The 16,074-nt window shown below is 43.9% G+C and overlaps 1 protein-coding gene across 1 annotated transcript in view; it reads left to right on the top strand.

The window, feature by feature from the left end:
- Positions 1 to 219: 219 nt before the first annotated feature.
- LOC142775517 (acetylcholinesterase-1-like) overlaps positions 220 to 16,074 on the top strand; it is a 31,875-nt gene continuing 16,020 nt past the window's right edge. The window contains exon 1 of the mRNA XM_075876958.1: positions 220 to 384. Coding sequence (XP_075733073.1) covers positions 220 to 384 — 165 coding nt within the window. The remainder of the gene's footprint in view (positions 385 to 16,074) is intronic.

The following is a 16,074-nucleotide window of genomic DNA, read 5'->3' on the forward strand; positions in this document are numbered from 1 at the left end:
CTTGAAAATGCCGGAATCTCATGGTAGTTTTCTTATCAATGTTGTTTCCTGTAATAAAGGATTGGTTGCGAGTGAAGCGTTGTGTTTCCTGTGCCTTATTTTCATGTCTGTGTATGGTTGCACGGCTGCTTTTTATTAGGAAAGTGACGACCTTGAACCTTAATATAGGCCATCTTGCTGAAATTATATTCGCAAAAATCACGTAGAATCAAGTGGATGATGATATATCGCTGTGTGGCACAGGTTCGCGGTGACGTGTACGCCTTCTACGGAGTACCTTACGGCCGCAACACTGGGGGACGTCGGCGTTTCTCACCGCCAGAACCAGCTTTTCAGCGCAACGAGGTGATGCGAGCTGACACCCGGAAGCCCGCCTGCCCGCAGGTAACGTCGCTGTGTATGTCCTTGATTGAACAGGTGTCCTATAAGCGTTCCCTACAATGCACAGTTATATGCGGGAATGTAGTCAGCTGTCACATAAACATCCTTTAAGCTGTGTTTTCTAAGCGATAGTTTTGCGAAAATGGCCTATTGCTATTCACTGAATATCCATCTTTTCACTTGAAAACCTAAACGATTCCACACTTGACCTCTATGAACGAACAAATTACGACTGCGGCTCTGTGATGAATATTTAAAGCAAAATGCAAACCGACGCCTAGTAATTTTCACTCTGTTATCACTTTGCAGAATGTTTCCCTAAATTAGTTGAAAGCTTCCACTTTGCTAGGGAAATACCATGTGCGACAACGTCGTACTCCGCTGAAAAAAGCTCTCGGTGCCGTTTTGAAGGTTATAGACGTCAGACTCTGCTCAGGTGGCGTTGTGGTGAATAATCCGACGACCAGTGCTCTCATAACCTCTCTATTCATAACTTATCAATTGATTTATATCTGAGGTTTAACGTCCCACATTCACCATATGATTATGAAACACGCCGTACAGGAGCGCTGCGGAAATTTCGACCACCTAGGGTTTTTAAAGTGCACCCAAATATGAGCACACGGGCTTTCAACATTTCCGCCTCCATCGTAAATGCAGCCACCGCAGCCGGGATTCGATCCCGCGACCAGCGGGTCAGCAGCCCAGTACCTTAGCCACTAGACCACCGCGGTGGAGTCCTAGCCATAACTGGTTAGTGCAAAGCGAGTCATCCGCAAGTGACTGTGCATGGGTTACTGTAAAACGTCTCTCTTTTATTGCTGTTGAGCCACAGGTTAGGTAAAAAAAGCCCTGAAAAGCTTCTTCCGTCAATGCAACCTTGCTTCAGATACGTGGTAACCTTAATTTAGCGAGCACATTGCACATAAGCTTATCATAGCGAGCACTGCGGGCACATTGCGTCCTACACCTCGCAAGCGCAAGCCAGCATCACATGACATCGAGTTCGAGGCAAGCACTCTGACATGCGTATCTGTAATGCTAAAATGCCTTAAAGTTAGGCATACAAACAATATCAAAGTGATTACGTACATACAAGATTAATATATCTTACCCCCAGTGGAACGAAGCTTGTTTATCAGGCACGAGTGGTTTATCAGGCACGAGGAATTTTTGCCTTGAGAGTTGCACTCAACATTCATCTATCGCTTGCTATGCTTTGACAAGCGTCTTCATAAGTTCTTTTGTAGATTGACGTCATTTTTTAGTGTGTTGCAACTGCGAATACATGGGCGTCCACTTTATTAGTGTACATCGATACAAGATCAAAATATACCTTGACTGTCGATGCTTCCGTGGTCATTTTCAGCAAGTTTTTGTTTTCTTATTGCCGGACGGACCCTTCCGCAACGACCTATATATGTTCAAGAACGACAGGAGCCCCATTCAAACGCTAAGTAGAAGGACAAACTGCAGTAGTGTTTAAAACGCTGTATTCGTGCAGTAGCTCAGCCCTGATGCGATTACAGAGAATATTAGATGTAGCCAAGTGATATGTCGCAACTGCAGCTGTGCATTGTATCACCTTTGTTCATTTGTTATCATTTGTCGACTGCGCTGGCAGCATCTTTTGATCATGTCAGTCACGATGTGATGTCATCCAGCTTGGTTTATTTTTTTGGTCAGTGGGATGGACGCAAAAAGAGTGACACAGGTGTTACACAAAATACACAACCTTTATTTCACACGCATAAACAAGTACACTAAATATACGTCCAAATATGCCCGTCGGGGTGGTGTAGTGACTAAGGAACTCGGCTGCTGACCCGCAGGTCGCGGAATCGAGACCCGGAGGCGGCGGCTGCATTTCCGATGGAGGCGATAATGTTGTAGGCCCGTGTGTTCAGATTTGGGTGCGTGTCAAAAAACCTCAGGTGGTCGAAATTTCAGGAGCCCTCCACTACAGCGTCTCTCGTAATTATATGGTGATTTTGGGACGTTAAACCTCATATATCACCAAGACGTCGAAAATTCCCACCCAGGGGAACTCTGCAGTCGCCTTTTCCTATCTCTTTCCCCTTAATCTTCATCCTTATCTCTCACTTTTCAATCTTTCCTGTCTACTTCTACCTTCTGTTTATTTCCAGTTTTTCATAGCTGCAAGTGTAGTTACTCAACTTTTAGTAGTTATATCTGGTCATAGTGGCAATGTATGGCTGGCGTCTGCAGCCTTATACTCTTAAATGCTTCAGCGTCCACTGGTTGGACTCCATTGTGGGTGGTCACCATTGCTGCCGAAAAAACGTACACTACTATGGGAATGCCTGCATTTCGCTGTCTTCTAGATCGTCTACCGCTTAAGAGGGGACGCACCGTTGAATTATCAGTTTTCAGGCAACCCAGATAATGCTTTCTAAAGTTACAAGTTGTGCACAGGGAAAATCCAACAAAAAAAGCCAGAGCTATATCTCCATTTCTTTTGCCAAATCTCTGACTGAGGTCTTTGGTTCAGAATACAAGGTTACAAAGATGGCTAGCGGAGACCTTCTTGAGCTACCTGAAAAACACCACTATGAAAACCTTGGCAGTCTCGTAGCATTTGGTAATATTCCAGTATCTCTTTCACCTCATCAATCAATGAACACCTCACGCGAAGTTGTTTCAGAGGCAGACTTTCTTGAATTGTCTGGGCAGGAACTGCTTGAAGGGTGGCAAAAGCAAAATGTCACGGATGTGAAACGAATCGTCATCAGACGCGACAACAAAGAAATACCTACCAAACAATTATTACTCACTTTTGCATCTAGCACATTGCCTCATCTATTGACACAGGCTACATGAAACTCTCTGTCCGTCTCTACATTCCCAATCCAAGACGGTGTTATAAATGTCAACGATTTGTTCATGGCTCTCAGAACTGCCGTGGTCAGAAACCTTGTGCAAAATGTGGCAGCAATGGGCCACCAACCTGATAACTGTGTTTCTACGCCTCACTGCGTGAACTGTGATGGGGAACACGCCGTGTATTCGTTTTCGTGTCCCAACTCGAAGAAAGAAAAAAAATAATCACTCTTGAAATCAAAAAAGTATATCATTCAAGGAAGCCCGCAAGAGGATCTCTCCTTTCTACAACACATTTTACGCTGATGCGGCGCATCGGGGGGCAGCGTCGCCGTAGCTATCGTCTCCTGCACAGACCGCACACAGTGAGCTGTCGCTTGGGGCAACTGCCCCCGGGGTTGCGGTAGTCAAGTCTGCTGCACCCAAGCTGCACAAAAGTCTGTTTTTCCAGAGTTGCCGGCTATAAGCCAGTCATTGATGGCAACCTGCGCTATGCACAGCGAAAGGGGAGGGTTGTCTAAAATCACCGCGGTGGCTGCAGTTCAGACTGCCCCATTCATTACAGCCCCTGCTAGTGCTGTAAACAGCCGGCAGAGTCTGGACTCTAAGAAAGCGCCATTCGCCCCCAAGCCAAAAAGCGCAAAAGTCTCGTCTTCTGAGGCGATACTTTCACAAGCATTGTCTCGCTCGCAAGATCATGGGTCCGGCACCTTAGAAGATGCAATGGCCACTTTATATATCTCGACAGCGCATGATCTTTTCAACCGCTCTAGAAAGGACAATTTGCGCGTTACGAAGCCTGGCAATATTCCTAAGTGAATGGCGTTTTTTTTGTGCACACAGCACTAGTTTGTTTTCAATACAAGTACTAAAATGATGCAATGAAACCTAAGGGGCCTTTTTAGGAACCTTGATGACGTCCAAGAGTTTCTTCACAAATACACACCAAACGTGCTGTGTGTAAAGGAACCACACTTATCCCACAATATGTCATCTTCCGCAAAGACCGCCAAGGTGCTCTCGCATACTCTGGTGGCGTTGCTATCATATCAGACAAAGCCATACTTTGTCAGTCTCTGCAGCAGCAAACGCCCCTTGAGGAAGTGGCTGTCCGAGCCGTCCTCTTAAACAAGCTCATAACCATCTGTTCACTTTACATACCCCCCCCCCCCTACCAGTTAAAAACAAATTTCCGTAATTTATTGATGATTTGCCAGAGCCATACCTTCTCCTTGGCAATTTCAATGCACACAGCAGCCTGTGGGGAGATCATTGCTTTGATTCCCGAGGCCGTAAGATTGAGCATTTTCGGTTTTCTGCTGGTGCATGTCTGCTCAATAAGAAGGAGCCAACATTTGTTAGCCTTGCTAACAATAGTTGTTCATCAATAGATCTCAGCACTGTTTCACCCACCCCGTTACCCTACCTAAATGCCCCTGATTGATTGATTAGTGGGGTTTAACGTCCCAAAACCACCATATGATTATGAGAGACGCCGTAGTGGAGGGCTCCGGAAATTTCGACCACCTGGGGTTGTTTAACGTGCACCCAAATCTGAGTACACATGCCTACAACAATTCCGCCTCCATCGGAAATGCAGCCGCCACAGCCGGGATTTGATCTCGCGACCTGCGGTTCAGCAGCCGAGTACCTTAGCGACTAGTCCACCGTGGCGGGGCTCTATAAAATGCCCCTATGGTGGCGACCACTTCCCCATTATGTTAACTACAACAATATAAAACGATTCTCCACCGTTTGCTCTCAAGTGCAAAATCAAAGCAGCAGATTCGGAGCAATTAAGAACTCTAACAAGTATCTCGTGGGATGAGATGTCGTTCTTAAAAATTTATGCTGCTGTTCAGTTTTTTTACCGCTTGTACTATTGACGCTGCTTCGAAACGTATCACTCAGTTAAGTGGTATTGTTGCCGAACGTCGTGTGCCGTGGTGGAATGAAGATTGTCAGAAAGCTCAGAAAAAACTAAACAAATAATGGGGACTACTGCGCCACTTTCCACTGCTGAGAATCTTAATAACTTTAAACAGATTATGTCCCAAGGTCGAGGAATACGCAGACAGGCAATAAGGGACAGCTGGCGCAGTTTTTTATTGAACCAGCTGTCCTATACACATAAGGTAAGGCCTCGAACAAGATAAATAGGATACGAGGCCAAACAACACACTCACTTCTTTTAGTAAACACTGACGGCAACAGTCTGAAAGATGAAGCAATTTTTCTGGGTGGACATTTTCAACGTATTTTCAGCACTTTGCACTACTCCGATACGTTGATACGTTTCAACGTTACAAAGCAACTACAGAAAGCAAAAAATTACCCCACAGGGGCGTCTGCGCAAGCAGGTGTTTTGTGTGTAGCAACACGAGGGACCCGAGCTACCGGGGGGTTTCAAGCGCTCCCACGCTAGCCGAGCTTGGCTGAGCTGTGTCCGAGGGAAAGGGGATCGTGGGGGTTTTGCCGACGCCGGCTGATTGAACCTTCAGGCTCCCGGGCCGAGGCAACACATCTCTTTGGCCCTAGTTTCACGTAGACGGCACGTCTAGGCTGACCCACCAAGGAGATACCGGCAGTCGCCATTCCTTATTTCTCTTTCTCCCCACATTTTCGTCTTTCTACTCTCTTTTAGTCTTTCCTGTCATCTCTTCTCTCCTGTTACATCTGATTTTCCTGGCGGCAAGGGTTAACCTGGTGTCAGTATCCAACCTAGGGTATGCTATATTGCGTTTCAGTAGCTTTGTACAGCTGGCGTATGCGATACCTTCGGGTTTCTGCAGCGTTCCCGTGTTGGGCTCAATGATGGGTTGCTCGCTTCGCTGCCAAGTTCAAACAATTTTTATGGTTTCAACCTCTTTCCCACAATTTTCTAATCGCCCTCTCTTCAAAAGAGGGTGCACCGAAGTAAGCTTCTATTTTCTTGCAAATAACACTGAAAATTGCCCACATTTCGACATCATGCGCACCGGTTTTTCTGACACAACAGCGCAATCATTGTACCTTCCTTAGTCTCAAAGCGTCCTACAGACACCTTCAGACATGATTACAAAGCCACAAGAAGGGCTAGTGGAGTCATTCTTCTAAAACTAAAGCACAAGGTCCAATATGACAAGTTGAAATATTTGTCTTTCGGCACTACTCCTATATTTGTAACAGCCCACTGGTCTTTGAACACAGACCACGCTGTGATATGTGACAGTGACCTGTTAAACCTTACAGAGGCTTAACTTCTTGATGAAGTGAAAGATCAGAATGTCATCCAAGTGTAAATAATCGAAATAAGGCGGAATGACCAGGAAGTACCAACAAAGCCCTTAATTCTCACCTTTCATACTGCCACACTCTCAGAAAATATCTAAGCAGGGTATATAAAAAAATGCGCGTCCGACCATACATTCGTATCCCTCGCAGGTGGTTCAAGTGTCAGAAGTTTCGCCACAGCTCAAAGAGCTGTCATTGCCACACGTCATGTGCAAAATGTGGGTGTAAAGAACATGAAGTGGAGATGTGTACCTCTGGTTCACACTGTTCCAACTGTGATGGAGATCACCCTGCTTATTCTCGCTCTTACCCTGCATGAAAGGGAAAAAAGGAAATCATAACACTGTCAACAAAACATCGCACACAAAGAAGCACGAAACAGACTTTCATTTATCCCACTTTCTTATGCGGATGTGGCGCGCACGGGGGTGGCACTGCAAAGGCCTTCTGCCTCTGCGCGGTTCACGCACAGTGGTCCGCGAACAACCTCTACCCGCGCAACGCCATCCACACCCACAGCAGAAGCTGTCCATGCTGCTCCACCACCAACGAACATGCAGGCCTCTGGGTCTGCAGCTCCTGGGCCATCTGCCAAGACAGAGAGCCCTCAGTCTTTCACACCCGCACGCTGACACCATGAGTGGGCGTCCAGCGTCTCTGCCAAGACGATGGACACAACGCAAACTCTATCGGCACCTCAGAAGCGGAAACATTGGCGTGGCTCTTAGGAGCCTGCCAAAAAAGAAAAGCCATGAATTTAGGGTCCTGAATTGGCCTTTAGGCTAAGGTTGTCTACTTTGATGCACAACATAAAAACTCACTCAAAATGGCTACACAAATAGTGCACTATATTGCTAGGGGTCTTTTCCACAACCTCAATGACGTTACAGAACTTTTAGACAAACACAATCGCAAGGTGTTCTGCTTCCAAGAGACACATCTGAAGCCATCATAAACAAACTTTCTGTGACAATATGCTATGTTCTGCAAGGACCGGGATAAGGCAACTGCTTCGTACAGTAGTGTACCTATATTATTAGAAAACTCTGTGCCTTGCCAACCTCCTAATCTCCAGGTGCACTCGAAGCATTGTCTGTTGGCATCATTCAATTTGACAAACTGGTCACTGTGTGCTCACCATACTACCAAACTATAAACTTAACCATACACACTTACATCACTTCATTGATCAGATGCCGGTACCCTACATTGTTATTGGTGATTTCAATGCTCACAACACTTTGTGGGGGGACACCCGCTGTGATGCCAGAGGCCGAATGATAGAGCAATTCCTCATGGGTTCCGGAGCATGCTTCTTCAATAAAAATGGCCTACCTATTACAACATTCATAACAGCTCATTATCATTGATGGACTTGGCGCTTGGTTCTCCCTCTCGCTTCACCGAATTAGAATAGAACGTGGTTAAGAATCCGTACGGCAGTGAAAACTTTCCTGCTATGTTAACTGGACAAGATCAGATGACTCTTCTCCTCATATACCTAATTGAAAAATAGCAGCTGCTGACTGGGAGAAGTTCAAGAAATCAACACTATTACCTCGTGACTTAATCACAAATCGTGGCATTGATTTCGCAGTAGCATTATTCCGTGCGTTTATTCTTGATGCTCCTAAAAGTTTATCGGAAAAACAAATGGTTCCTCGTGTGAACGACGTGTTCCCTGGTGGAACGAGGACTGTAGAGATGAGCGTAAAAAACAAAATAAAGCCTGGGGCATCCTATTCCTATATCCTAATTCAGAAAACCTCGGCGAATTTAAAAAAAAAAGTTAAATCACTGGGTAGGCGAATACGACTTCAGGCTAGAAAGGTAAATGGGGTCAAGTTTTTTTCTAGCATTAATTCCTACACACATGAAACAAAGTCTGGCGTAGCCTCAGAAGTCTTGAGGAGCAGCAAGCACATGCCCTGCCACTGGTGAGTCAAGGAAACACACTGGAGGAACAGGCCAACATTCTTCGCAAACACTTTGAGCGCATTTCTAGTTGCGCGCACGACTCAAAATTTTTCTTAACTTATAAACAAAGGAGAGAATGCACAACACTCGAGTTGAAGTCTAAAAGAAACGAAAAATGTAAAAGTACATTTATTATTGCTGAACGAAAGGCGGCCCTCAATACCTGCCACAGCACAGCCCCGGGACCAGACAGAATATTGTATGACATGCTCAAACACCTTCACGACGGCGGCCAAATCCTTTAACATGCCCTGTATTACAAGAAATACAAGAAAAACCCCCGGCCCTGATGGTATACCAAACGAATTTCTGTACAGATACGCTGAATGGGCGGCTCGCTTCCTTACAAAAATATTTCAGTCGTCCCTGCGCAGTGGCTCTTTCCCACTAGCGTGGAAGCGGGCTAAAATTACCCCTGTTCACAAAAGTGGCTCCTCACGGGACGAGCGCAACTACCGTCCTATTTCGCTTATCAGTACATGTTCAAAGATACTCGAGCACATTGTTAACAAACACCTGATGTCCTATCTTGATACACACAATCTATTATTTTCGAAGCAGCATGGCTTCCGCCAAGGCTTATCTACAACTACACAGTTAATCGAATTTGTTCATGATCTTTCAAAAACAATCAATTTGCGTGGCCAAACTGATGTGATATATTTGGATTTCGCAAAGGCATTTGATAAAGTGTCCCACTCAAAGCTCCTGTTTAAAATTGACAAAACGTTTCAAAATAATCACTTGACAAAATGGTTTTCATCTTATCTCAGCTGCCGTCAGCAGTTTGTTCAAATAAAAAATAAACAGTCTAGAGCAGTTGCAGTTAATTCCGGAGTTCCCCAAGGGAGCGTGCTGGGTCCCCTTTTATTTTTGTTATATATAAATGACCTACCAAACCGGGTTACGGTCCCGATAAGGTTGTTTGCCGATGACTGTGTTGTTTACAGCAGAATCGAGACTGAACATGACCAAGTTAATCTAAACAACAATCTTCAAAGAATAAAGGATTGGTGCGAAGAATGGCAAATGAGTTTGAACACAGAAAAAACAGTCTTTATGACTATAACTAGAAAGAAAGCACCTCTAGATTACAACTACCAGATTGGCAATGCTTTCCTTAAGCGTGTACAAAACTATAAATATCTTGGGTTATGGTTCACGCCCGACCTCCGGTGGAACACTCATATTGATAATGTATGCTCCAGGGCTACCAAGGCACTGTATAGCCTTAGACGTAACCTTTATACCGCCCCATCTGATATAAAGTGTCTTGCTTACAAAACCCTTGTCAGACCTATTATCGAATATTCTAAAATTGTCTGGGACCCTTACACAAAGACAAACTGCAATAAAATAGCAAAAATACAGCGACTTGGTGCGAGATTTATTTTTAATAAATATCGCCGACATCATTCACCTACTGAACTTTGTAAAAAAGCTGGACTGGATAGTCCTGAACTTAGGACAAGGATTGAGCGTCTGAAATTCCTCTACCAGTTAATTCATAATCATTTTAAACTAAACTATTCAGATTACTTCCAGGTCAACACACAAGAACACTCCAGACATCGCCATAGTATGTACATACCACCCCTAGTCCCAAGTAACGATTGCTTTAAGTTTAGTTACTTTCCACATGCTATTGAAGATTGGAATATGCTGCCAGAGTCTATAATTGATTGTTCCTCACTTACATCATTTGAAGAGAATCTCAAACGTTTATTTCCTGAATAACAGTGATGTGCGTCTGTACTTTTTGTTGGTTGCATGAGACTGCAGTAGTTGTGTTTCAAATCTTCAGCGCGGTGCAAAAGTGCCGCCTCAAATGCGTCATGTGCTGTTCTGCGCGTATGTATTGCATTGCATGTGTGTTCCATTTCTTGTTATGTATAACTTCGAGTTGCTGCTCACAATAATACCGAGAAATTATCTCGAGACCTGTACGGTACTTCTTTTTCGCGAATAATTGTTTGTACTTCCACCCTGTAACGGCCCACTTCTGGGCTAACAGTATAAATAAATGAATGAATGAATGAATTACACTATCTGGGCTGCGGTGCACCTGCCCTCCACGTGGAGGGAGGCAATTGTTGTGCCCATTTTAAAAAAAGGTAAGGACTCATCTTAAATTACAAGTTTCCGTACAATAGAACTTACAAGCAGCTTGTGCAAGTTGTTCGAGAAAATGATAAACAAAAGACATGCATTTTCTAGAAACCAACAAACTACTTGACACTTTTCAGTGTGGTTTTAAAGAGCGCCGGTCTACCGTGAACCATCTCGTACGCATTGAAGGAGACAATCCTGATCGGTTTATCCACAAACAGAAATGTATCTGTGCGTTTCTCGACATGGATAAAGCATATGACACCATAAGCCACTACAGAATCTTCAGAGATTTGTGAGACATTGATATTCATGACAATATGTTGAATATCACAAAGGGTTACTTCTCCGAGCGAACATTTCGTGCTCGTATTGCGAATTTCTTGTCCAGACCAGTTATTCAAGGAACAGGAGTACCACAGGGTGGTCTCCTGAGCGGCGCCCTCTTTATAATAAAAAGGAATTCATTACGACTCTGCATTCCACATAACACTTTCTATTCTACATATGTGTATGATATCCCGGTAGGCTTTAGGTCATCCAATCTTGCAATGGGTGAGCGGCATGTTCAGCTCTATCTGAACAAAGTGTCTAAGTGGGCTGACGAAAACGGGTTCAAGTTAAGTCCAGAGACGAGCACCTGTGTACTCTTTTCTAGAAAGAGAGGCCTCAATCCAAATCCCAAAATTGATATCACAAGGAAGCATATTAAAACAAGTGCGTAAAAACAAAGAACATTCTGAAAGTACTTTCACGCACATTGTGGGGGAGAGTGAGCGATATTGTCTGATCAATCTATAAAAACCTCATATGCAAGCGCCTGGATTATGGGGCAATAATATACCAGTCAGCCACCCAAGGTGCTCTGAAAATGCTTGACCCGGACCATCATTTGGGCATCCGTCTGTCTACAGGTGCTTTTCGCACTATTCCCCTGGAGAGTTTGTATGTTGAATCTAATGAGTGGTCAATGCACCTCCAAAGAACGTACGTGGATGATCTTTTGTTGACTATTTAAAATTAAATGCAGACAAAGAACTCCTTTCACACACGAGTATGAAGGACTTGTCAAGTTGTATGCTTTGTGAGAACCGTCCTTCGTTTAAACAGTCCTACTCAGTTTGTGTGAGGAGGCTCGCTGAAGAAACGGGTGTGCCACTTTTTGAACACCGTCTGATGGCTCCCATTTCACGTCTTCCGCCGTGGCATTGGCAGGCCATTGGCTGTGATACATCCTTTGTAAAGTTACGAAGCATGCGCCTATAGCGCATATACACACTCACTTTCTCGAACTGCAGCACAAATACAACTGTTCTGAATCTTTTATGGATGCTTCCAAGTCTGATATTGGCCTGCCCTATGCTGCCGCTGGTCCATTCTTTTCAGATTCTGGTATTCCCCACCCTGATTGAAGCATATTCACAGCAGAAGTGTTTGAAATTGTTGTGGCCGCTAAACCATAAATGTAATAAAATTACAACGCGCGGTAATATTCACTGACACTGAGCATCGTGGAAGCGTTGAAAACCCTCAAAAAACAAAAATCTTGTCTTTTTGATGCTTTACTCTCTTGTATGCACCATCTCGTCATTTAAATAAACAAGTTGTATTGTGCTGGGTGCCAGGGCTGTCGCTGCGTCAGAACTGAAACACCTCGCGAAACACAAACTCAGGGCATATTGGGAGATTTCATGGGATACGCAAACACGAAATAAATTACATGTTATCAAACCAAGCCTTGGAACTTGGTCACCGGTATCAAGGTCACGCCACACTCAAGTAACACTCACAAGGCTACAAATAGGACACACACACACACCACTCATCATCATCATCATCATCATCATCATCATCATCAGCCTGACTACGTCCACTGCAGGACAAAGGCCTCTCCCATGTTCCGCCTGTTAACCCGGTAGTGTGCTTGCTGCGGCCAATTTATACCCGCAAACTTTTTAATCTCATCTACCAACCTAACCTTCTGTCTCCCCCTAACTCGCTTGTCTTTTCTGGGAATCCAGTTAGTTACCCTTAACGACCAGCAGTTATCGTGTCTACGCGCTACATGCCCGGCCCATGTCCATTTCTTCTTCTTGATTTCAGCTATGATATCCTTAACCCCCGTTTGTCGCCTAATCCACTCTGCTCTCTTCTCGTCTCTTAAGGTTACACCTACCATTTTTCTTTCCATTGCTCGCTGCGTCGTCCTCAATTTAAGCTGAACCCTCTTTGTAAGTCTCAAGGTTTCTGCTCCGTAGCTAAGTACCGGCAAGATACAGCTGTTTTATACCTTTCTCTTGAAGGATAGTGGCAATATACCTGTCATAATTTGAGAGTGTTTGCCAAATGTGCTCCACCCAATTCTTTTTCTTCTAGTTACTTAAATCTCGTGGTATGGCTCCACGGTTATTACCTGCCCTAAGTAGACATAGTCTTTTACAACTTGAAGTGCACTATAACCTATCTCAAAGCGCTGCTCTTTTCCGAGGTTGTTGTACATTACTTTCGTTTTCTGCAGATTCATTCTAAGGCCCACCTTTCTGCTCTCCATGTCTAACTCCATAATCATGAGTTGCAATTTGTCCCCTGAGTTACTCAGCAATGCATTGTCATCGGCGAAGCGCAGGTTACTAAGGTAATCTTCATTAACTCTTATCCCTAACTGTTCCCATTCTAGGCTTCTGAAAACATCCTGTAAGCACGCGGTAAATAGCATTGGGGAGATTGTGTTTTCTTGTCTTACACCCTTCTTGATTGGTATTCTGTTGCTTTCTTTATGAAGCACTATGGTAGCAGTTGATCTCTTGTAGATTTTTTCCAGGATGTTTATGTATACTTCATCGACGCCCTGATTCCGCAGTGTCTGCATGACGGCTGATATTTATACTAAATCAAACGTCTTCTCGTAATCTATGAAGGCTATGTATAGTGGTTGACTATATTCTGAGCATTGCTCTATTACCTGATTGATAGTATGAATATGGTTGGTTAATGAGTACCCTGTACTGAATCCTGCTTGTTCTTTTGGTTGATTAAATTCTAAAGTTTTCTTTACTCTGTTAGCACTCATTGAGTGCTAACAGTGTAATGAGTGCTGTGTTTACACACAGCACTCATTCATATTTTTTGTCCGGTGGTTATGCTCTCGCATGTGACAGATGCTGTGACCACCTCAGCCTGCCTAATATTTTATTTGAATGCAAGAAATTGGATATTTTTAGACAAAAACCCTGTCCACTTCTCCACCGACATCAAATACCACTGCATCCGTGAATGTTTATAGGTAGAGATCCACTTTTTAGGTACCGATTATTGCTCGCATTTTTAAAAGACATCAATAGTTTTCACGTCATCTTTCCAGGCAATCCATTGCACGACCACCGAGTGGAGGTTGCTGCTGCAATAACTACATTAAAAAGCACCTGCCTGGTGGCCCTAGGATACACGGGTTGTTGATAAGTCAGTCGTGCTGTTATCCTTCTATGCTTTTATTACTGCAATTTCTGGTCATTCATTCTCACTCCAAGCGTCACGTCATTCTCATTATTTTAGTATCTGTGTTTTACCCGCCTTATGGCGCGGAATTTCAGGCCTCTATAGAGCCTCGTAACATTATCATAGCCCACATCCCTACATATCATCGTTATACACCGACAGTTGTTAAAATTTCGTGATTTTTATGACACTCGTTGACCACACATGGCCCTTGTGCCAATGAAACCAACATAATACCACTCCTGCAAATATTCCCATCACGGGATTTAAAGTAATCTGAATAATAATAACAAGAAAGTATTCAGATGGAATATGCACCTCAAATAAGGCATTCAACAATCCATTCTACATGACAGAACTGCAAAGAGAGCTATACTGCTGCATTGAATCTGCACCAGGTTCTGACTGTGTTCTGTGCCGAATGCTGAAGAACTTGCCACATGACACACTGAACACCCTCCTCGGCCTCTATAACGCTGTATGAACTACGGCCAAGATTTTGTCTGCGTGCAAAGAGGCCATTATATTCCCAATCTTGAAACCTGGAAAGAATCCTTTAGTGTATCTAGTTACAGACCCATCGAACTAACCAGTTGCCTATGTAAAGTCTCCGAAGTGATAAACTGCCGTATTATACATTTACTTAAAAAAAAAGCACTTTTCTAGAGCTGAACCAGTGCGGATTTCAAGAAGGCTGATCCACAACTGACCATCTAGTTCGCATAGATTGACGGATTTGCGATGCATTTGTTCACAGACAATTTTCCCTATCGGTATTCGTAGATATGGGAAAAACGTATTGCACCACATGGTGGTTGGGAATATGAAGAGACCTGTTACACTTAAGCCTACGAGGTCGGATGTTAACTGTAGTAGAAAGTTATCTGACTAACCGCAGGTTCCGGGTTCGGGTTGAAAATGCCGTGTCATGATAAGTTATACAGAAAACGGGGGTACCACATGGTGGCGTACTTAGCTGCACGCTTTTCATCATTAAAATGAACTCGCTGCATCTTTGAGTCCTACAAAATACGTTCTCTTACACATATGTGGGCGACATCCAGACAGAATTGAAATCTTGCAATTTAGCAATTTGTCCGCGGCAGGTCTAGCTTGGATTCAACAAGGTGGCTAAATAGGCAAATGATAACGGGTTCAGAATAAACCGCCAAAAGAGCATATGTGTTATTTTTTCTACGAATAGAGGCCTCTACCTGAATCCTGAAATTGAGCTCTATGGGCAAAGAATACCTCTAGAGGCTAAGCATAATAGTCTACGTTTAATTTTTGACTCAAAGCTCACATTCAAAACCCACATTAAGTCCGTAAGTGCCTGAAAAGAATGAACATCCTCAAAGTGCTGTCACGCACAACATGGGGAAGTGACAGAAAGTACCTGATGAATATATATAAAAGCCTTATACGCACATGCCTAGACTACGGAGCCATAGTCTACCAGTCTGCGACACCAAGCACATTGAATATTCTGGATCCTGTACATAATCTTGGCATTCGCCTTCCTACGGGTGGTTTTCGTACAAGCCCTGTAGAAAGTCTCTATGTAGAGTCCAATGAGTGGTCGCTCCACCTTCAGAGATCCCATATGTCGTTTTGGTATTATCTGAAAGTAACTCAGAAGAGGAACAACCCATAAAAACCACAAATATAGATTTATTGTTTCTGTTCTTTTTGACAACCGTCCCTCAGTGAGACGACTCACTTCACGTCAGGGGTCTTACTGAAGAAACCGGTGTACCGCTTCTTGAAAACTGTGTAATGGCTCCCGCAACATATCCGCCACTGTGGCGGATATGTTGCGGATTATCCTTTGTTGAAGTAACCAAACGAGTTCCTATTGCACACGTATGTGCATACTTCTCAAATTGCAGCTAAAATACTCCTGTAGTGAATATTTTACAGGTGCTTCAAAGTCTCGTATTGGTGTGTCCTATACTGCCGTTGGTGCATCTTGTTGTGATTATGGTGTTCTGCACCCTA

Source organism: Rhipicephalus microplus, chromosome X, assembly GCF_043290135.1.
Source record: "Rhipicephalus microplus isolate Deutch F79 chromosome X, USDA_Rmic, whole genome shotgun sequence".
NCBI lineage: Eukaryota > Metazoa > Arthropoda > Arachnida > Ixodida > Ixodidae > Rhipicephalus > Rhipicephalus microplus.